Source organism: Rosa chinensis, chromosome 3, assembly GCF_002994745.2.
Source record: "Rosa chinensis cultivar Old Blush chromosome 3, RchiOBHm-V2, whole genome shotgun sequence".
NCBI classification, from domain to species: Eukaryota; Viridiplantae; Streptophyta; class Magnoliopsida; order Rosales; family Rosaceae; genus Rosa; species Rosa chinensis.
In genome coordinates this window covers 16,275,377-16,297,795 of record NC_037090.1, presented here as the reverse complement: position 1 = coordinate 16,297,795, position 22,419 = coordinate 16,275,377, and the positions used below count along the sequence as shown (strand labels likewise).

Below are 22,419 nucleotides of genomic sequence, written 5' to 3'. Positions count from 1 at the left end.
TCATTGAATTGAGAATATACAATCATAAATGTCATCACTTAACTAACTTACAATATTTTAAATCGATACTCCTTATGGCCTGTTAATCTATACTAGCAACGTGCCCGCATTTCTCACGGGTGATATTGTGATGTTAATGGAAAATAGATTGACTAAAAAGAATAGTAGTTATTTATTTTTTAGACATGGAATAGTGGTGGCTTGGTTATTTTTTAATTCACTATTTTATTTATTTATATTTTTTCAATTTGATAATTATGTTATTAAAGGGTATTATAGGCACTTCAAAATTTGATAAATCCCTTTGACACCAAAAGAGGGCATCTAATTAGTAGAGCCAGATTAAAAAAAATTATAGTAGTAGAGATTTATTTATATTTTATTAATTTAATTTGATAATTATGTTATTGAAGGGTATTATAGTCAAGTCAAAATTTGGTGAATCCCTTTGGCACCAAAAGAGGGCCTCCAATTATAGTAGTAGAGATAAGAATATCTTACAGTGATTTGTGCTTTGATTTCTTTAGTTGATAATAAAGGCTACCCATCTGCACCTTTGAGAGAGATGAAAACATGGAGCAAGTTCTCCTCTACAGGCTCCTTGATCCAATTTTCCTGATTAGAGCACCTCCACTTTCGTACTCTCTCATCTATAATAGGGTCCTCATATTGCTTGATAATTTTCAAAGCATCCCTCACCTTTTTCTCATGCCCACCTATGTCAAACGGTCTCAGCCATGGAAGGTAATCGGATACATAGAACACATTGAGATGCAAGAGTATTGTGAAAAGCGCAGAGACATGTCTCTCTTCAAGTCCTGGTCCTCCATCCTCCCTTCCATTGCCAAAGTACCTCGTGTTGAAGATCATCCTTCTTATCACATTCGCTGAGTAATGTTGGGCTGCATTTCTCACATTCACCACCGAACCATTCTCACTGTTCGAGCACTGACTGTAGAGAAACTTCACAAGATTGTCCGCTTCATCGTTTCTCTTATCGAGTAGCCACTGGAGTCTGGACTGATTCAACACGTCGGTAACCAAAACTCTTTTCATTTTCTTCCAATGCTCTCCCAAAGGTGCAAAAGCTGTCGGGTAAGGAGTCACGAGTAGTAAAGATTGGTATTAAACGTACGTACACATGCAAGATAGACCATATTTAATTTATATTGAAACTTTAGTCTATATATACCTGTTGTCAAGTACCCATTACTTAAGTAGTGAGTAGCCATAGTAGTGGGTCGTGATGCGAAAACAACGTCATGTTTTTTCAAGAATTCTCTGGCAATTTCAAGTGATTTGATTGCTATCACATGAACTTTTCCTAGTCGTACACATGCAATATCAGTGTTGAGCTGTTTCAGAATGTCATGTATCCATCTGTAAGCTGGTCTGTTCCTCCACATCTCTGGTACACATCCGATGATCGGCCATGGGCTGGGTCCTGGAGGGAGAGGTGGCACAGGTGGGAGTACTACTCGCTTTGTTTTTTGGATAAGAAAGCCTAAAAAGATGGATGAGGCAAAGAAAAGCAATACTGCAATAATAGGAATCATGATCAGTTTAGCAGTGACTGGTGCTATGATTTGCAGAGAGGCATGAAGAAGAAGAAGAAGAACGAGAGGCTTTTATTAGATGTGTCCGAATGAATTGCATGAGGGATAAGACACACATTATATAGTGATTTCCTGCTACCCATAGAAGCGCTTCCGCACAAAAGCAACAATTTTGGAGTTTACCAAACAGCCTCACTGTCCTCCACAAGCACTTTTGGATCAAAAGCATATTTCAAAAGCAATACCAAACCAGCCCTAAGTTGTATAACCAACTATGATACAGCATATCCTTGAGTCCTAACTGTATGGTCAAATAGTCAACTATATTCTATCAACTGATGGGTTTAACTCACTAGTAAGATCAGGTTATTTGAACTTTAGCCATAATAATCTGACTGATTGACGGATTTGACTAGATTAGATTGTTTTTTTTTCTTTTTATTACTAAAAGAGCATCTTTAGCGTACTCTATTTTGGCTTTTTAACTATTTTAGAGAGCATGCTTAACTTTTTATTAATTTTAGCAGTTGCATCAGACCCTCCATTTTAACTTTTAGCTATCTCGCTCCTAAATATAGAGAGCAAGATGAGGTTCTCTATTATTTTTGCTAATATAAAACATTCATTTTAAGTCATTCTTTGTAATTTATAAATATATTTAAACTATATTTTCTTTATTCAAAAAATAATATAAATTTAAATATAGTAAAATAGAGAGAACTGATATAGATATATTTCTAAAGTGACTAACCAAAATGAATTTTTAGCTAATTTGCCTAAAATTTAACTAAAAAATAGCTAGCATTGCTAAAGATACTCTAAATCATATGATATTATTGATGGGTTTTTGTCCATTTACACCATTTTTAGAGATTTTTTTCCCACTTACCCCACTAAGTTTTTTTAATTCCCTCTTACCCAAAACACTCTAAGGAGGTCTTCCCTAATACCCCATTAAGATTTTTTTTTGTTTTTTTTTTTTTTTAATACCATTTTACCCTCACCTTTGTTACTTAGAGAGAGAGAGAGAGAGAATGGAAGAGAGAGAAACCATAGGGGACTTCGCTGGAGTCCGATCACCGGCAGCCGGATTCCGGCCAACTTCGCCGGAATCCGGCCAATTTTAGCAGGAATCCGGTCACCGGCCGCCGGATTCCGATCACCGGCTACCACCCACCGGAAAGTTTTTTTGCCCCCAATAGAAGTCTATTGCCCCCTAATAGACGTCTATTGCCCCCCAATAGACGACTATTAGCCATGTATTGCCCCTCAATAGACGTCTATTGCCCCCCAATAAAGGGGCATTAGACGACTATCAACCATGTATTGCCTCCCAATAGACGTATATTAACCATGTATTGCCCTCCCAATAGACGACTATCAGCCATGTATTGCCCCCCAATAGACGTCTATCAGCCATGTATTGCCTCCCAATAGACGTCTATTGCCCCCCAATAGAACTTTCGGTCACCAGAATGAGAACTAATCTTCTTAAAATTAGACAAATAAAACTTTGATTAAAGAAAAAAAATCGAAGAGATTATATCAATTCAAAACATCTATTGTCCCCCAATAGATGCCTATTGCCCCCCAATAGACCTTTAACAAACCTCCAATAAACTTTTGAAGTCTAAGGAACAAATTCACAAAAGAGTAGAAAAAGCTAGTAGCAATTAAATCACTAGTGCTCCAAAATAAGAAACCTTCATAATATTATAGGAATAGAATTTTGCATTTTCCAACTTCTAGTTCACACATGTCAATGTGATAGCCTTCTTCTGTGTTTTATATCAACAAGAGCACGTGATGGCCTTCCTTTCTATTTTATATATCAACAAGTGCAGAAGGGTTTATCTCACCAAATAGTAAACTCACATTGGCCACGCTGCTGGCTTGCTTCGTCTCTATTTCCATGGATGCTTTGTTCAGCTAATTAACCTCTTTAGAGCTACAGAGCATAGCTAATCTGTGATTTAATTTTGTATGAGGACTTCGTTATGGAGAGAAGAGAACCAAGTGAACCTCCAGTTCAAGACCCACAACCAAGGTAACGAAAACTCACAACCAATTGAACCTCCACGACAACGATGTAGAAGGGAACCAAGTTAACTAACCCGTGCCGGTTGCCGGAATTGAACCCTTTGACCCTGACGTCCTCAATTATGATTCCTGGATACCGCTCCGACTCGCCAAACCGTCTTCTACCTCTGGTACGACGACATCCGACGCCAAACTCGTTCTCCAGCTACGGAACCAGCTCCAATGTGGCCGGGTCGAACTTTACCCGGTACATCAAATCCAGTGAAGCAGCAAACGACTCCAATTGCCGAGATCCTTCACCGGGGGGAAGAGAGAGAGAGAGAGAGAGAGTAAGCTTACCGGAGATTTTCGACGACCGGCGACGAGCTGAGTGAGTCAGTGTGGGATGAGATAGATTGATGTTGAGTGGCAATGGTTGTCATTTTTTAATTGGGTCGAGGGTAAAATAGTCATTTGACATTAAATTGTGTATGTGGAAACAAAAATCTGTTGCTGGGGTAAGTGAGATAATTTTTGCTTATTTTGGTGCTTTGGGTCAAGGACCCATTATTGATTGATGATAGTTGTCGGACCAAAAAGAAGAAATTAAGGGGCAATCATTATAGGCCCAATTTTTATAAGAAATATTAGGTAAAAACACATTCATTATTAATTTTCAATTTACACACAAAAGTTGCCATGTAAAATAAATAATATAACATTTTCTTAGTTCACGCTGCAAACATTTGAATTAATGAAAAACAATATTACAAAGTAAAAAATGACTAATAAATACACCAGTTTTCTAAAATCCAAATCTGTAAGGAAAAAAAATTTTATAACCAATTAATTAAACACAAAGATTGCTTAATTTCTCATTGAATAACATTAATCATTAGTGTTAGCTTTATTGCTTCTTTTGAATAGATAACTAATTAATCACATAGTTATGAGGTATTTAAAACTTTTGTCAATGTATTAAAAAAAAAACTCATAGCATAAAAGAACCTACCTACCTTATAGCCATAGACATCGCTGTACCTCTGGAGTAGGTAAGCAATTAATGAAATTCATACCTTAAAAAAAAAAAAAATTAGGCACTAAAGGTTTAGAACTTGAAAGTCATACCTACTACATACTTCTTCTCTTTGTTTCAATCATCACCTAAGTCAGGTGTTTTATCCAACTCCTACACGTTAGAATATGTATAATAGGTATGGTACTAGGGGTGGGTTCGGTTCGGTACCAAACATTCAAGTCTAATACCATCTACCGTACCATACATTTTTGGTATAGAAAATAGGTTACCATTACCGGCCACAGAAGTCGGTATACCAACTTCTCGGTATACTAAGATAGTCGGTTGGGATCGGTTGGTTGGGCCTCCAACTGAGTTTAAGATTGGGCCAGCTTTCAGCTATGACCCAATTGAAATTGTAAAAGCCCAAACCTGTCAGCAATTGAAAAAACTACAATAATCATATGAATTTAAAGGCCCAACCATAAGCAAATGAAAAATAAGCAAAAAAAACGGTCATACATCAACTTCAGTTCATCAGCTTAGTTCATCTTAATGATCTCATCATCACTTCATAGTTCATACAAATTCTAATTCAATACTTCAAAGTTCACAGTTCACACAAATGATACAATAACAAAGTAGACAATAGTTGAAAACAAAGTGTTCAAGGACTCAAAGTTCATCTCATCAAGTCATCATCACTTCATATTTGCTTGCTGCCTTGCCTTACTATGCTCCCTCAAAGACTCAGTTTCTGTAAATTCAGTACCTATAGCTGCAAAAAAGAAGAAGAAAGAAACGAAACATACAAACATCAAACATATATATAACAGTTCACAAAAACATTTTCATCATATAACATACAACACTTTCATCATCTAAATTTGCAAAAAGACTGACCTCTTCCTCCAAACCGACCAACTGTTGTGCTCCTAAATTACTCCAGGTTTAAGCCTCCCTTGATTACCAGATTCCTTGAATTGTTGAGATTGGAGCAACACCTGAAAATTATAGTAAGAAACCACGAAAATTAGCACCTGAAAATTAGCACAAAAGGGAAACCATGAAAACCCAGATTGAATTGGTAAAGAAAGAGAAACTGATGAAACTGATTTGATTCATGACTCAATCTAGAATCCAAGTGCTTCAAGCTAAAATAAAACCAAAAATTAAACAAAGAGAAAACTCACCGCCATAGGACATGAATCGAATGAATTGATACGAGATTTTTTGGGTTTGATTCGAATCAAACTTCAAAGGAGAGGTCCAGAGGCGGAGAGTTCTGGGTTAGAATCGAATCGAACTTCAAAGGAGAGGTCGAGAGGGTGGAGATTTCTGGGTTTGAATTGAAACGAGAGGCAAAGAGAGGGCGGAGAGGCGGAGATTTCTGGGTTCGAGCCTTCGAGGCCTCGAGGGGCAGGGGGCTGAGGGAAGGAGTGGCTGAGTGGGAACTGGATTACTATATAGTCGTATTACCCCTTTGCGTTTGGAGAGTTCAAGTCTAATCAACGGTTATAATTTAATATGAAATAAAACTATCAATGATCAACGGTTCAGATCGATAGATATAAAATATATTTATATAAATAAATAATATATACAATATACGTTCGGTACGGTATACCATATTTATCTGAAAATCAGTACCAGTACCGTACCATTATCTGGAAATCGGTTCGGCACTACCGTACCAATATCTCGGTAACCGACATAGTTGGTTACCAACATTTTCGGTTCGGGTGGTAATCGGTTCTCGGCTGAAAATGCCAGCCCTATATGGTACGTATTATCGAACAAACCACTTTTTTTTTTTAATCGAAAGAGGTCAGCCCGATTTTATAATTCAACAAGCAGTACCAAACGACACACCCCTATGGGGTAGACAGTAAAGAGCCGTCCTTTAGGACTTACAATGATCCTATTCTAGATAAATAGAAACTCTGCAATCCAGAGTACACCCACCTTTTAGGAAGTTCACGCACCATTATTCTAACAAAAACCAAGATGCACAGAAGCTCGTAAAATAAAAGGTACAACCGAGCACCCGGTCTTTGCGATCTCCCCAATTCAAAAAAAGAAAAAATTGGACATTACTTCCTTCAAAAATGAAACAAGAGTGACTAAAATCAACATACAAAAAAAAAAAAAAGCCCAAACCAGACTAGACCAGGCTAGTCCCAAAGCCCAACTAAAGGTCCAATAACCTGAAACCCTAGCATTCAGCTGCTCCAGCACGTAGTCGCCACCAACGATTGTATTGTCAATATCGGGCTAGTCATCATCGTCGTCCCAGCCTTGTACGGCTCCGTCATCCACAATCCAGCAACAGTTCACAAGTTTCAGGCCACCATCATCTACAACTCGCACCGCCGCTAAAGAAAACCGACACCTTCTGAAGATCAAAGCTTCCCAACCAAGACTCCTTCGATCCTCCTCCCCCACCAGGTTCCGACCACCGCCGCATGGCGCATCTTGTCTCCCAGAAGCAGTGTCAAAATCCGGCTGAAACCCACGCTGCATCATCACATCTGCAGTAGACCTAATATCCCTGCTTCAAACACACAGCCCAACCCAGCCAACCACCACCAAACCAACCACCATCTGATGATCTCCGACGATTACACCATCAGTATCGACCACCACCAATCTCTCCTCCATCCAATATGCAAGGAGAAAACCTAACACAAAAAGCAGAAAGGCCTGCCGGAGAAAGTCCCCGTCACTTGCCTCAATCCCACCAGAAAAAGGAAGAGGATAAACTCCTTGCCTCCTAATCGGAGGCTCACCGTTACCGGCCATGTTGAGAATTTTGTCGAAAGCCTCCGCCTTAGAGTAAACCCTAGCAGAGCTAGGTCAGATAAATTTCGCAAGTTTCTATATATGATAAGCATCGAACAAACCACTTTGTTAGGTATGAAACTAATATAAACCATTATACGAACTAAATTTTGAATAACATTTCATCGAATACATTGAGTTCACAGCAGAAAAGAATGAAAAACACAAAAAAAATCATTAACATTGTTCTCCACAATCTCAATCAACTCAACAATTACTATTGATAGTAAGAATCAAATAACTTACCTATGTGATAGAAAATTGGGTTTGATATCTAATTTATATAAACCCATTTTTGTAAAGAGGTATTGGGAAAAACCCATACATACTTTTTTTTCTCAATCTACACCCAATCCATGTAGGCAAACCTTTCTTGTAGTGTGTTGATGAGTCATAAATATTTTTTCGTGTTTTGCTATATGCCTTATTTACCGTGAGGTAGTGAAAAGTAATGTGAGATGATAAATGAACATTAATTGTAGCTACTCATTCAATTTTGAATTAACTTTCTTTTTGTTAAGAAATAAAAAAAATTAAAAATTCTTCACTTTACAATTAGTTTGGTCCCTAATCTTATTTTTAAGGGGCTGTGACCACTTACCCAATTTTAGCTTAAAAATTGCTCACTTACTCCACTAAGAGTTATTTAACCTCATTTACCCAATCTAACATTTATTGACATTTTAGCCCCTATTAATTAAATTGAAACTCATCCCTCTCCCCCTCTCCCTCCCTCCCATCAGCGCTGTCGTCGAGGCCCAATCCGAGGTCACCTAAATCGCGCTGTCGTCGACACTCAAATCGGTCCGGCATCGAGGCTCTCAATCTGTCGTCGTGCAGCACGGTTTCGACTCAGACAGAGACTCCAGCGCAGTCATCGAGGCACAAATGGGTCCGGCATCAAAGCCCAAACGAAGAATCTGTACCCCAAGTTATCGGCGTCGCCGCACAGGTTCAACACTTGCTCGGTTAAGCCGGAGCGTAAAACAATACCGGATTGATGTAGAGCGAGCTCTAGTTTGGGGACACAGGAGTGGAATTTCCGTAATATTCTGTATATCTTCTCCACGTCGGCGGCGAACTCGCAGTGGGTAGGGTTGTCTGGGGTCGGTTCCGGGTCAGTTTCGAGGCGCCGACAACTGATCTTCGTTCGCTGAATACATGGTTGGTTTGTTTGGTCGCTGATTACTTAATTAACAATGACAAGTGACATGCAAGCACTGATTGAAGTTTCTGCAAATAAGGCGTACTTTTACCAGGCTTATGGTCTCAGGACAGTTGGCACTCTTGCGCAGAAAATATGTTTTCATACCCCTTGAAGCAAAAGAAGTTTATTTGGTGTATATTTAGTCAAAAATGAAAGATATGGGTATTTGTTCAGCCATCGTGTTTGTCTCTACCCTATGGTATTCTTGCTTTTAAATAGTTTCAGTGCTGTTTTTTTTTTAGATAACCTGATTCATTTGTTGGATGCCTTGATGTTTGGATAATTAAGTTACCATCAATATATGGATTTCGTTAAGTGTGTGTAGGAATTGTCACTTATTGAATAAGATTATTGGGAAACCGTAATATGTTTATTGCGGACAATAATAAGATTATTGGAGGACAATAATATGTTTATTGGGGGGCAATAATATGATTATTGGGAGGCAGTAATATGATTATTAGGGGGCAATAATATGCATATAAATTGATCAATTGTGTCTGTAGTGTATTCATTTTGGTTTTGGGAGTTTATACAATTCACTGGACGACAATAATATGATTATTAGGTGGCAATAATATGAGTATTGGGGGACAATAATATGATTACTGGGGGGGGGGGCAAAAAATTCAGATGCCGGAATCCGGTCACCAGTCCAATAGCCGGATTCCAGTGACTGGTTGTCGGATTCCGGTCACTGGACGCAGGACTCCGGTCACCGGTCGCCGGAGACCGCGGCAAGCCACTGGTCACCGGAGCACAGCAAGTTGGAGGATAACTTCTCTCTCTAAGTGAGAAAGAAGGAGAGGGCAAAAAAGTCCCAAAAATAAATAAAAAGAATAAAAAAAAGAATTAATTGGGTAATAGGGAAATAATCCCTTAGAGTGTTTTGGGTAAATGGGGTTAAAAAACTGTTAGTGGAGCAAGTGAGCAATTTTCAAGCTGAAATTGGATAAATGATAATTTCCCCAAAATCACAATGTGACGTCATATTTGGAGCCAAATAGCGTGGAATCTTCTCTCTCTGTGAGAACCCTACAAGCGGCTTCGACCTTCACTACCTTCCTCCGTTCTCGTCCGGCGGCTCCCACACCTTACCAGGCCTCTGGCCTCGTCGGAGTGCGGCAAGTGCAACCGGACAGGGAATTTTTTTCAGGGGAGCTTAGTGGCTCCTGCAAGAAGGCTTTTGGGCATGGACAGAAGTGGTGGCCGAACCGAGGGAGTCCGACGATGTAGGTGGTGGCAGGCGGCACGATGGTGCGATCGGATCAAGGGGATCCTATGGATAGGTGCGGTTGTCCAGTCGGGTGATCCGATTCTTCTTTCTTTGGTTTCGAGTTAATGATGGGTTGTGTCGAGGGTGTTACCTGGGCCGTTGGATGAGCTGTGTTTTGGGGGGTGGATACCAGGTGGATTCGACGATGGTAAGGACTTCGCAGCCTTGCTGGGCTTCGAGTTGGTGCGACGGCAGGTGTTTGGTGTCGATGCTTCGATGACGGGGTTTGTCATGAACCTGTGTTGGTTCTGGGCCTGAGCTATGCTTGCTCTCTTTTTTTTGGGCTTTGGGCTGAATTTTCTGGGCTTTAGATTTTTTTTAGGATTTTTTTTCTTTCCAATAACTCTCTAACTTTGTTTGGGAAGGTAGTGGGCTTAGGCCCAATATAGGCACTTCGTGTGTGTTTTAGTCTACCATCTATGGGTTCTTTTTACACCTAGTTAATGAGTCTTCTGGAGTACCACAATTGAGTGCATTGACAAAGGAAGATTCAAGGTAGTTTTCTTCGTGTACGTTGAATTGTCATAGTTGTGTAGGCTTTGGAATAATTGAGCGACAATGTACTAGTGGATGGTACTCGTTTTCCTTTACCTGCTTCACCACTGATGTACGGTACAAGCATATGAGGATTATTTGTAAGTGCCGTTCTGGCTTTGGGATAATGAAATCTCTATTACTATGTAAATATATATATATATTTGGAGCCAAATTTGAAATTTGAACGCGGGTGATGGAAATTAGAACTGCATGGACCATCGTGATTAAAAAAAAATCAAGGACCAAACTGATATTTGCCCCAAAATTAGAGGAGGCAAACTAAATTTAGTCTTTACAATTAATTCTATTCTTAATTGTTTTCCTATTTCAAAAACATTGTGTTGGTTCATAATTCATATATATATATATATATATATATATATTTGTGCCCTAAAACATGAAAATTACTTATTTTAAAAGTCCAATTTAGTGTTGACTAATCTAATTCTATGTTTTATAGAAAATCTTGACAAGAGAAGAAAAAAATGAAAATCCGACGAATTTTTCATGCACCACCATTTTTGGCGGCACAAGTACTTCATGAAACTAGGAGTTTAAATGGAGCAATGAAGCCATGAGCCATGATGTACTGATACAAAGGACTAAGTTTGATCACTCCTTTGGTTGGAAATTACAAGGTAAGTATATGGAAATCGTTATGTAAAACAGTTGCTGCAAAGCAGAAAACTGCAGTTTCAAAATCAGCTTTTCGGGAACAGTTTTGGTAGGGCAGTCTCTACCTAAGAATTTCTATTAGTCCTAACAGTATGGTCAAATAGTCAACTATATTCTATCAACTGGTGGGTATAACTCAATTGAATCAAATCGGGTTACTTGAACTTCAGCCATAATAATCTGACTGACTGATGTTCGACTAGATTGGATTTTTTTTTTTACTATAAATGATATGAATTTATTGAATGATGCATGATAATTGTCAGACAAAAAAAAAAGATTGATTTGTTCAAAAAAAAAAGGAGAAGATTGATGATAGTTGTGCTCTGACAAAGATATAAACATGTTCCTCAAGCACACCGACACATATCCTCAAACAAAATATCCTCAGTAATAGATGGTCCCTCATCTAACCAAACATCAACAATATGAATGACTCATCAAACCAAACATCATCAATATGAATGACTCATCTAACCAAACATCATCTATATGAGAATGACTAGTAAAGTGAGCCAAGCCATTGGTTACACCATTTGCTTCATGAAAAGTGTCAGATAAAAATGAAAGTGATACCTTTCTTGTCCTCCTTACAGTCCTCCACTATACGACCCACAACCGAGCTATCAATCCTCATTTGTGCTATTCAAAGCATTGATACTCTGGTTGGCACTAATAATATGGATCCTACCTTGGTAGAATCTAGTGTTCATGAAGTTAAGTTCTATTTGGGTGACCTAGAAAATGAAGCACCCCTTGGTCATCACACATATGCTCAGGTCGAGATAAGTCCTTGATGAAGAATACGCGCATAATATTTTAAGTCAGGATTTGGAAAGTAGTTCAAATAAATCTAGGCTTTTATTATTAGGATCATTTCTTTAGGATTTTTTTAAGCATAGGGATATTCCTAGTTATTGTAGAGTTATCTTAGCCTCCCTATAAATAGAGACCTTTGTAGTCTTTTATTTTTAGATTGAAGATTAATAAAATTGAGAGCGTTTGTTATCCTTGGTTGTGTGACTCAACCTTCCTCCTAGGTGTGACTCCTAGAACCTACTGGTCTAACTCTAGTAGTTATTTTTCTGTTTTCTTAGTCTGCTACAGAATAGTTCTAAAGCATCCTTAATTCTATAGTTTACCTCACTACAAGAGAAAATGTCATCGGCAACAACCCAAAGTTGTCGTAAAAAGTCTAACATTTCTCGCTTAATTGAAAATGCGACGACTTTGGGTTTTCGCAATCAGTTATCGCCTAATGTGTTTTACTGATTATTAAAAAAGCTGAAATTACACTGTTGTCACTTTTTAAATATGCAACGCAATTGGTTCATCACATATTACAAACTGTGAGACACATAAGTGGGCGTCGCATAATATCATACGGGCGACAACTTTCAATTTCTCGCAAATACCTACTTTACGCGACAAATTGGTTGTCGCTGATGGGATCATGTGTGACAACTAAAATTTCCTCGTATTTGCCAAGCTTTGTGACGAATTTTAGGTTGTCATAATAAAATTTCTCGCTTTTGCTATTTTCTCTTGTAGTGCCTATTGGTCCTGCATCAATCCTTTGTGTTCCTAGTTTTATGAGACTTAAGCAAATCTTGAAGATGAGAATCTTCTTAAGTCTCTCCCTGTCATGCCCTGACTCGAGCTAATTCTCTAATCTCTAGTTAAGGTGTGAATCACATATTAATTATAGAACTAAAATTTCTATAACCAAAATGTGACAAAAAAATAAATAAATCGTGAACTAACAACTAGATAACAAGATCTCGAAATTCCAACGGAAGCACATATTACAGTCTTTATCACATAGTACACTAGTACATATTTTTTATTCCAAACAAACATAAAGAATACACAAATTTCACAGCCCATTTGACATTATATACATATCAGAACTTCTTGCTCTAGTATCTTGATCCATACCTGCAAAACCTGTTAAGGGTTGAGCTCACCCAGCGGCTCAGTAGGGACATAAAATTTCCTCATGGATAATTTACCAAAGATAGTACCATCATATATTTCAATTATAACATGCATATCAAACAATGATGCAATCCAACTTCATTTATATACCCGTTAATTCATATACCAGAATACGCAAGCCTACGCGTCTCATACCGTGTACTTTACAGTTTTTCAACTGTGACTTGAATATCCAAACATATAAATTAACCCCCTGACTCAATCAAATCCCCCAAAACCCTTTTGCTAGTCATCTTGTCCGAAACATTGATCTCCAAGCCCAAATCACCCAAATATATCGACAATTATACCGCCGATATTCTAAACCTAAATGTGCACAGGGGCTTGCTTGAGCTTGATCCCTACAATGTTCAGACTCAAGTACACAAAAGATAATTCCCACAATCACCAAATAACCATAATTTCTCCCTAACTCCTTTACACTTGATAAATAACAAGCTCCATGAAAACATGCACTTACATTGATCAACGTACATTTAGTACATGTAATTCAAATATCATCAGAGAAATCATTCAAACATAATATTAACGAGAATAAAATATACACGAAGCACATAAAATCAATATCCAATCATAAAAAATTTCCCCGAGATCTCCCTACCTTATTTCCTACAATCGTGGACGATATGAAATAAAATCAAGCCTCCTAGATCGTCAAAAATAAAGTCACCAAATCAGACTATTCTTTTCACTAATAGAAAGAACTCGTCAAGACGTATCGGTAGGCGAAAACGGATACCAAATCAGACTTATGGTTTAAAAGATATGACAAAAACAATTTCTAGATAGGGAAAACGAGAGAGAGAGTTCTCCAAAAAATATTCTCCACATGATCTGGGTTGGGTCTATTTATAGGCCTGATGGACCAAACTAATGGGTCAGTTTTGTGGTTTTGGTCCATGAATGAATGACACGTCACAGCATTATTAATTTTCCAACACATATGCGCCACATGTCCGAATCTGGTAGACTGCTTCATCACTATCTGTCGCATGTCAAACATCTAAAACACAAATAGCCCACTTGCACCACGTTGGGGCTGATGTTCTTGGTCAGCAAGTAATACATACCAACCAATAGCAACGCGCCACGAACCCAATCATTGTTATTTCTATACAAACTTCAAAATTCTACTAAAAATAGTTCGGTAATCCGAAAAAATTCCCGAAAATTACTACGAACTTGTAACAATGTCTACTTTATTCTTATGTAACTGAAAATAAAATTTGACCAACAAAAAAAAAATTAATATTTTTCAAGAGCTTTAAAATTAGTAAAATCGGATAAAAATTTCTCAATAATAACTTTCAACTTTAAAAATTATAAATTTAAAAATCAGGTGTCACACTCCCAAAGTCTCAAAATAAAAACTTGAAGGCCAAAAGAGATTCACAAGACCCTAACCCTACCCGCAATCAGATGCCCGTTGTGCGACTTGATTTTGAGATTCAATTGACTCTACTTGGTCTTGCTTATGTTTTGGTTGCCTTTTGGTTTTGTTGCTTATTTCAACGGGTCTTGGCTTCATATCCCCCTTCCCCCTTAAGTGCTTTTTGAAAAAAAAAAAATTTCTTCTATTGCCAATACACACACACACACACATATATATATATATATATATATATCATCCCGCCCCTGATGTGAGTGACTATTTGTTCTTGAGGGTCTTGCCATGGAGGGTGTGGTGAGTTTTGACAAGAAAGGAAGGTTATCACCAAGGTTGTCGAACCTTTTGAGATTCCTGTAAAAAGGTGTGGAGATTTGGTGTTTAGGTAAGCCCTATCTCCAAGATTTTCTGTGATGTGACATATTTTCTTATGTCTTTGCCGATGATGAAGTTTACGATGGATCCAGTGTGGTTGATTACGGCGTTGTTGAAGTAAAAGATGTGGCGATCATTGTTAGTGTTTGGATTGCTTTCTATACGGATTACAAAGAAACTTTTATCGGGGATAATTGACTAGTCCAATATCCTATGGAGGCCTCAAATTGAGTGTTTTTTTGCTGGGAAATAAGAATTGGATTTTTGGGGATGAGTTTCTTCGTACTTGTTGGTTTAGTACGTTTAAATTTTGGGACGAAGGTTCTTTAAAGAGGGTAGAATGTAATACCCCAGAAATTTGTTATTATTTTCTGAGGATTTTCTGGAATTAATTTAGTGATTGTTGGTACCAGTATATTGTTTGTGGATGGAGCGAAAGTATTTCAGATGAACTTTTATTTGAAAAGTATGGTTTTAGGGGGGGGGTGCAAAAGTTGAATTTTATACATTAGGTTTCTCTGAAAACTTCATTCATGAAAGTCGTAGAGCGCGTCGATATGAGTTCATGGATATATGTAATGCAGAAATTGGAGTTTGTATGAGAAAGTTATCGCTGTTGGAAAAAATTTACACTTTAGTATATATAAGACTTTTCTGAAAATTATTTCATAATTTCCAATTTTCCTTTTTTGGAAACTTCCTTCTCTCTTTTCTTTCTCGGCTGATACTTTCAGTATCAGAGAAAACCAACTGACCTGACCAGTTCCGCCTGACCTGACTCGTTCTCTCACCTCCGGCCACCTCCGGCAACTGGATAAGCCGACACCGACTCAGACCAGCCTCGTGCGTCGCCCTGTAGTGGTGGTTTGCACGGTGGTTCACCGGAAAGAGGAGATCGCAGACGTGAACAGTGGCGGCAAACTGACCCGGTCGGAAATCCACTTTTCCGGCCACGTCTCGGTCGATCCTTCTCAGTTTTGGAATCTCCTCCTCCTCTTGATAATCCTCATACTCGCCTTATTGGACGATTTTGCATGTGGAGTGAAAGATTAAGGTTTGAAGATCAGCAATGCACAACGAATCTGGAACTTGATTAGACGGCAGCGATTGGTCGATCTTGCAAGCTTGATTTAGGACGATCTACATCAATCTAGGCTTAGCTCCAGGTATGAAAGTTTCTCTACTCTTCATGATGAACATTAATGGATGGCTTGATTGTTGTGATTTTGAGTTTGGCTGGTGGCTATGTTCCGGCCATGGAAGTGACAGTTTCTGGTTTTATATATCATCTACTCATCGATATGAGCGTTTTGATATATAATACAAAATTTTTTGAGATCGTTTGAATATGTTATGAGTTTTACTGTTTCGAGTCGTTCGATTTTCGATCCGTGCGGATTCGATCGTCCGATCGACTTGTGATTTTGGCATATCGATTGTAGATGTATTCCGGAGACTCTTGGTGGTCTCTGATAAAGTTTCGCCTCAATTGGCGTTACTTTCGGGTTGTAGTTTGATTTGGGGATTTGAACTTTAATACTTGCTTTGAAACTAGATGTTTTCGTACCACAAGTGGTATTAAGATGTGACCTTGATGTGATTAGGTATGTGGAAAGTGTGTTGAGTGCATTACGGCTATTAGTGCTTCTCTCGATTTGTGTGTGAAGACGCAGCGGGATTCAGAGGTGAGTAATCTCACAAGATTCATTTACTAACGGAGTACCTTTATCGTTTTGAGAGTTATTTATTAACTGCAAACTATAGTTGGTATTGGTAGACATTCATGAGCGGATGACTACGTATATATATATTTACGTGAAATATATATGTATTTGTGGATTTTGTTAATTGATGAAAACAATATGCATGAATGGTGCTGTTTAATATTTTGGGTGTGGCTTTTCGGAAAACAAATGATTGTGGAAATGTTGATTTCTATTATTTCAAAAAGCATTGAGATTTGTGTAACATTTTGAGTCCTGAGCGACTCATTTAAATGTTTTATTCCGAGGGGTAGTGAGGCTCAAGGAATTAAGATCAAATGGTGACCTTAGGCAGTATATCGAGTAATCACATCTTTGGTCGGACGAGTGGTTATGATTTCAGTTAGAGCTCTAGTCTGTTTGCCAGTGAAATTCATGGGATAACGGTGTGAGGTTATATCTAACTCATGAATTTGTGTTTAAGGAAACAAGGTGTGAGTTACTTTTCTTATATACGATTTGAAAGAAATCAAGGTGTGAGTTTGTTTCTTTATTTCGTGATTTGAAAGAAATAAAGGTGTGAGTTGCTTTCTTTGTTTCGTGATTTGAAAGAAATAAATGTATGAGTTGCTTTCTTTATTTCATGTGTTTTAAGGAATCAATGTATGAGTTGCTTTCCTTATATACGATTTATAAGAAATCAAGGTGTGAGTTGCTTTCTTTTTTTACGATTTGAAAGGAAATCAAAGCGTGAGTTGTTCTCCTTTATTTCGTGTTTTAAGGAATCAAAGTGTGAGTTGTTTTCCTGATCATTTGGTGAGTTGCTTCCTTGGGTTGGATTACCATGGCTTTGGTTATCGTGATTTGGAAATCCGTCTTTGAGCACCAAGTAGGATTTCAAACATTACTTGAAGGGTTTTGTTTTGGACAAGGATCATGATTTTGAATGCTGAATTGAGACATGAGCATATAGATTCCTTTATGAGTAGCCTTGTTGTTGCATGCTATTGAAATAACTGGAATTGATAGATAATGCTATAATATATGCTTATTGACTGTTAGGTGGAGAAGACTTAAGCATGTGGTTGTTGTTATTTTGCGTTTACTCATACATGCTTGCAAAAGCTTACCGGGTTTGTGTTTGCAACCCCAGTACACTATTCCACAGTGTAGGGGTTTATCCTGTAGGTTAGGGTGAGCGTGGTTGAAGCCGTAGATTTTCCTTGCTGTTGCAGTGGTAGGTTTATTTCCTAATTGTGCTATGCACTTATTAGTCTTCCATCATGTAATGAGCGTAGTGTGTGCTGTTACTTATTGAATTGAAGTTTCAGTTTAATTTGTAAACTTTGTTTAATGTAATATGTGACTCTAAAGATTGAGTCTATATTTACATTGTGGGTTTGGGACATCGTTGGTTTCCTTGTTTAAAGGAAAATTTTCTCAGCTAATTATATTGGTGTCCGAACTATCACACCGGTGCTCTGTATTTGATATAATTGTATTATTATTGTGTTTGAAATTCAGGGCGTAACAACTGAAAACAGCAATTAGCCTATACTAAAACCAACGTTAATGATCAAAATTGAAAACGGTAAACAGGAACCGACAAACAATCTCAACCAAGGTGAGAATATCCATTAGACAATTGCAAAGCAAAAAAGTAAAAGCTTGCTAAAGATATATATTCCAACATCAATCCCAGTCTCATGCATGCATTGACTGGTTAGAAAATTTCAAATGCTCTTATGCCAAATGTGTAGCATGGCCAAATAGTTCTACGAAATGACTTAAACGTTTTTTTTTTTCTTTTTTGGTCAATAATGAATTTAATTTCATTAAGCCACAAGGGCAACCAAAGAAGAGCATATACAACAACAAAGCAGAAGCTAGAAAAGACTTAAATTTTGACTTGTTCCTCCCATCTTCTTACCCTGGCCAAAGATTCTGGTGGTTGGAATGTAAGGGAACTCTAGAGGAAACTCATTCTGAGTGAAGATCGGCGTTTGAGGAGGTTCTGTAATGAAGGAAGTATCATATTTCACCCCCAGTTTGATGAGAAAAGGGTTTACTTGATGTCTACAAGAGGTAACCATGTGTCCAAGACGACCGCAATGGAAGCAAAAATTTATGAGCTTCTCATACTGTAGGCGGATCTTGGAGACTAAGGCATTAGGTCTAGGAAACTGCACAAAGGTGGCAAGAGGCTTCCTTGTATCAAAATCAACCCTTATCCTTAAATACCCCAGATTCCCTGTCTTGAGAGGATCCTCCACTTCAATAACAGATCCCAACAAGCCTCCCAATTTTCTTCCATCGTTGACACTTATTTGATCAAGTGGAATCCCATGTGCCTGAATCCAATATGTGGCTCTATGGATTTCGATGTCATTGATAGATTGACATCTAGGTCATTGCCTTATTGAGAAACAATGCCCTTTAACAATCTGGGGGCTTTCTGTTAGCATTAAAGCCACCCTCAAGTGCAAGAGGTACAAGTTATAGAATAGGGGATTAAGTAAGGATGTCGAACCCATGAGGATTGGTAAATCCTTTCCTAGCTAGGGAAAACCTAAGGAAAAACTAGAAGAATATGCAAATGTACAATCACAAACAAAGGCTCACAAGTGAACCAAAGTTCATGGTGAGTATGTGCAAGATGGTGTGTAGAGATTTGATTTTGATTTTGAGATTGGTTTCTATTCAAATTGAAACAATGAAAGCAAGTAATATAAACTAACCTAAACAAAACAAGTTGTTATCAAATGGATGGGAGTTAGGGCATCGGGTTTCACCTTTTGCCTCCCTTGCAAGCATTAAAGCAATTGAATATGAATGATGCAAAGCTAATTGTCCAACTATCCTCTTAGCATCCGGATAGGACTACTAAGGCTTAAACCCCTTTCCTTTTATTAACTCTAACCGGATAAGTCTAGAGCTAACTACCTAGAGACAAATTCAATTACCGGATAGGTCTCAATCATTTGCCCTTAAATGCATAAAGCTTAGAGTTTAGGTAACCAAGCAAGCAAACCAATCCTATCTCTAGGTGATTTTAGCTCACTACCCTCACATGCACACATGGTGTGCTTTCATGCTCCCTTTTTGCCTAGAGGTAATCAATCTCTAGGAAAAACTTCATGTCATGGCAAACACATAACTCAAATTGATTAGGTCTAAGTAATGCATTCAACTATTGACTTAGCATGTGAGAATGACAACATGAATTTTCATCAATTTATAAACAAAAGCATCAATCCAAGCAAGTTTGGCTAGGGCTTTCAACCCTAGCCCCAACTAGTTCACTACTCACACATAGCTAGATACACAAGCTTCAACATTCTATTAAACATCAAATACATAAAGAGATAGAGAGTAAAGGGTGACTATTGATGATGCCGGAAGAGGTGGTGGAGATGGGTCTCCAAGAACATGATGTGGTGGTAGTCACCTCCTTCTCCTTGCTCCAAGCTCTTGATATTGGTAAGAATAGTGAAATTTGGGATCTCTAAGATGAGTTGTGGTGTTGAATGGTGGAGGAAATGAAGGTTGTAGTGGTGGAAATGAAGGATTTAGAGGTGGAGATGGTGGTTTTAGTGGTGGAAATGGTGGTGTCTTCTCTAGAGAGAAAAATGGATCTTGGATAGGATGAAGATGATTGAATGGAGTCAAGAATTCTGAATAATTGGTCTTTGGCCTCTTTTTGATCAGCTAGGTGTGTCATCTTTGGTCCCCAAGTGTGCAAGAGATGCTCTTACACCATTGTCCCCCAAATGGTCCCAAATTGGCAAGGTGATAAAAGGACAAGGTGTAGGGAGATATTTGAATTTTAAGTGATGGGAGATTCTCATACCATGGTCCTCCTTTGCTGGAGAAAAGACCCTCCATGAGTGGCGGCTCGCCGGAAAAGTTTGCCGGAAAAGTTCGCCGGAAAAGTCGATTTGCAATTTTCTTCCAATCTCCGTATCTTCTTCCCCTAGCTTCAAATCTCCACATTTCAAGCCTCAAATAGTCATTTTATTCTCAATGCAAGGTTTCCTACAAATAAAAGGAAATTGATTAAAAAGGGTAAAATAGCATGGAAGACAAATCAATTTTCATAATTATGGGGCACAATTGCATAAGTAATTTGTGACTCAACACTTTCATCCAGCAGCTTACTAGCAAGTTTCTCTTATCCAACAGTTAAACAGTAAGTGTTGCTCTTAACTTTAATGATCCGGATTTGACCAAGGGTTTTCTGAATACCCATAAGATTGGCGTTTATACCACCTAAGCCTGGCTCTTCATCTGCTATTAAAATTCCAAGAAGATTGATGTCATATTCTAAATCCAGAAAATCAACACTATCCTCAAAATTAACTGACATGGTCTCAATGATTCCCTCATCCTTAAAAGGGATTTCATTATGAGGGGTAGAAGATGAAGTCATCTGATTAACAGCAAAGGTAAAATAAGAGAAGAGGCAGGCTCTTTAAAACCACAGAATGTGGACAATACCCTAACCCAGTGAGAGTAGGTGAAAAATAATTGAAGAGAGATGGAAAGTTGACCACTCCACCATGATTGATAAGCAGTATAGGTTGTGATTTTAGTTTTTAGGAAATAACAATGTCATTACTAAGGGTCAAGGATCTTCCTCTTTTGTAGGCTCATGACTCCTTCTGGAGAAAAGCCAAAGCACAGAGTAGATAGCTTCCCTCCCTGGTACACAAGCAGAGCCTGACCCTACAACTTAACCTTTATCAACAAAGAACCAGTAAGAGAGATTACCTGTAAGAAGCCTAAGAACAGAGCATTTATCCACTAGAAAAGAAGTTGGAAATGAAGGTAGGTTTTAGAGTGAAGAGAGACATTCTATCTCTAGGTGCTCTTCTCAAGTCTGAAAAAAGTGAAACTAGTGAAGATGGAATCAGATTGTAAAGTGATGATATCAGATCTAATCACTATTTCTACATGCAAATACTGGAAAATATTTCCAATCATCAAATAAATCAAGAAAATAAGCTCTTTTTTTGAAGATGTTTCTTGGGAATGGGATTCCCGTGAAGTGAATCGAGCTGCTCATGTTGCAGTCGCGCTTGCCTCTCAGACAGTGGGTCTTTGTAGATGGGCACACCAGCCGCCCCTGTCTTTGTCTTTGGTTTTGAGGAACGACAACCTACCATGTCTTCCTCTAGAAATGCACTAAGCTGTGTTCTGTACCTGGGAATGTTCTTTCCCATTTTTGGCTACTTTATTTCCCCTTCATCAGTTTGATCTTGGTGGTCTATTGGCTTTCTTTAATTGTTGTTTCTGGGCCTCTTTATGGGCTTCTTTTGGACTTTTCCCTTAATGAAATGCTTCATTTACCAATAAAAAAAAAAACCAGAAGCTGGAAATGACAGAAAAACAGCACATGAAAGTAAAGGGACAATAGGCCCGAAATTAACTACAAGGAGGCCCTTATAGACCATACTTCTTTAAGATAGAAATCAGGGAGGTTGGAGGCATATTGGGCCCTATTGGCCCATTCCTGAGAGCACAACCTCAACCTAGTAAGCTTTACCGTGGCATCTGTAACACAGTTTGATTCACAAGGGATCCAATTCTATTGACACAAACGTTCTTGTTTTCAAGTAAATGGTTAGGTAGAATATTAACTCGAAAGGCTAGCTAGCCAGTAATGGGGACGAGATGTAGAGGTCTCAAAAATGTGAAACTTTTCCCTCTTGCCTCTTTCTCACGTTATTACTAGATGCCTCATGGTATGCCAATTCTATGGAGGCTTAGTTAGCTTGAATAATTTAGTGGCACACACCCTTTCTCCATTCTCATCTCATTCAGCAGT

At 38.2% G+C, this 22,419-nt stretch overlaps 1 protein-coding gene across 1 annotated transcript; it reads right to left on the bottom strand.

Moving 5' to 3' along the window:
* Positions 1-481: 481 nt before the first annotated feature.
* On the bottom strand, positions 482-1,625 carry LOC112195418 (tryptophan N-monooxygenase CYP79A68). The gene is made up of 2 exons (XM_024335851.2): positions 1,193-1,625; positions 482-1,088 (listed from the first exon to the last, which is right to left on the bottom strand). The coding sequence occupies exons 1-2, from the start codon at positions 1,554-1,556 to the stop codon at positions 541-543; spliced, it is 912 nt and encodes a 303-aa protein (XP_024191619.1). The 5' UTR covers positions 1,557-1,625; the 3' UTR covers positions 482-540.
* Positions 1,626-22,419: the final 20,794 nt, after the last annotated feature.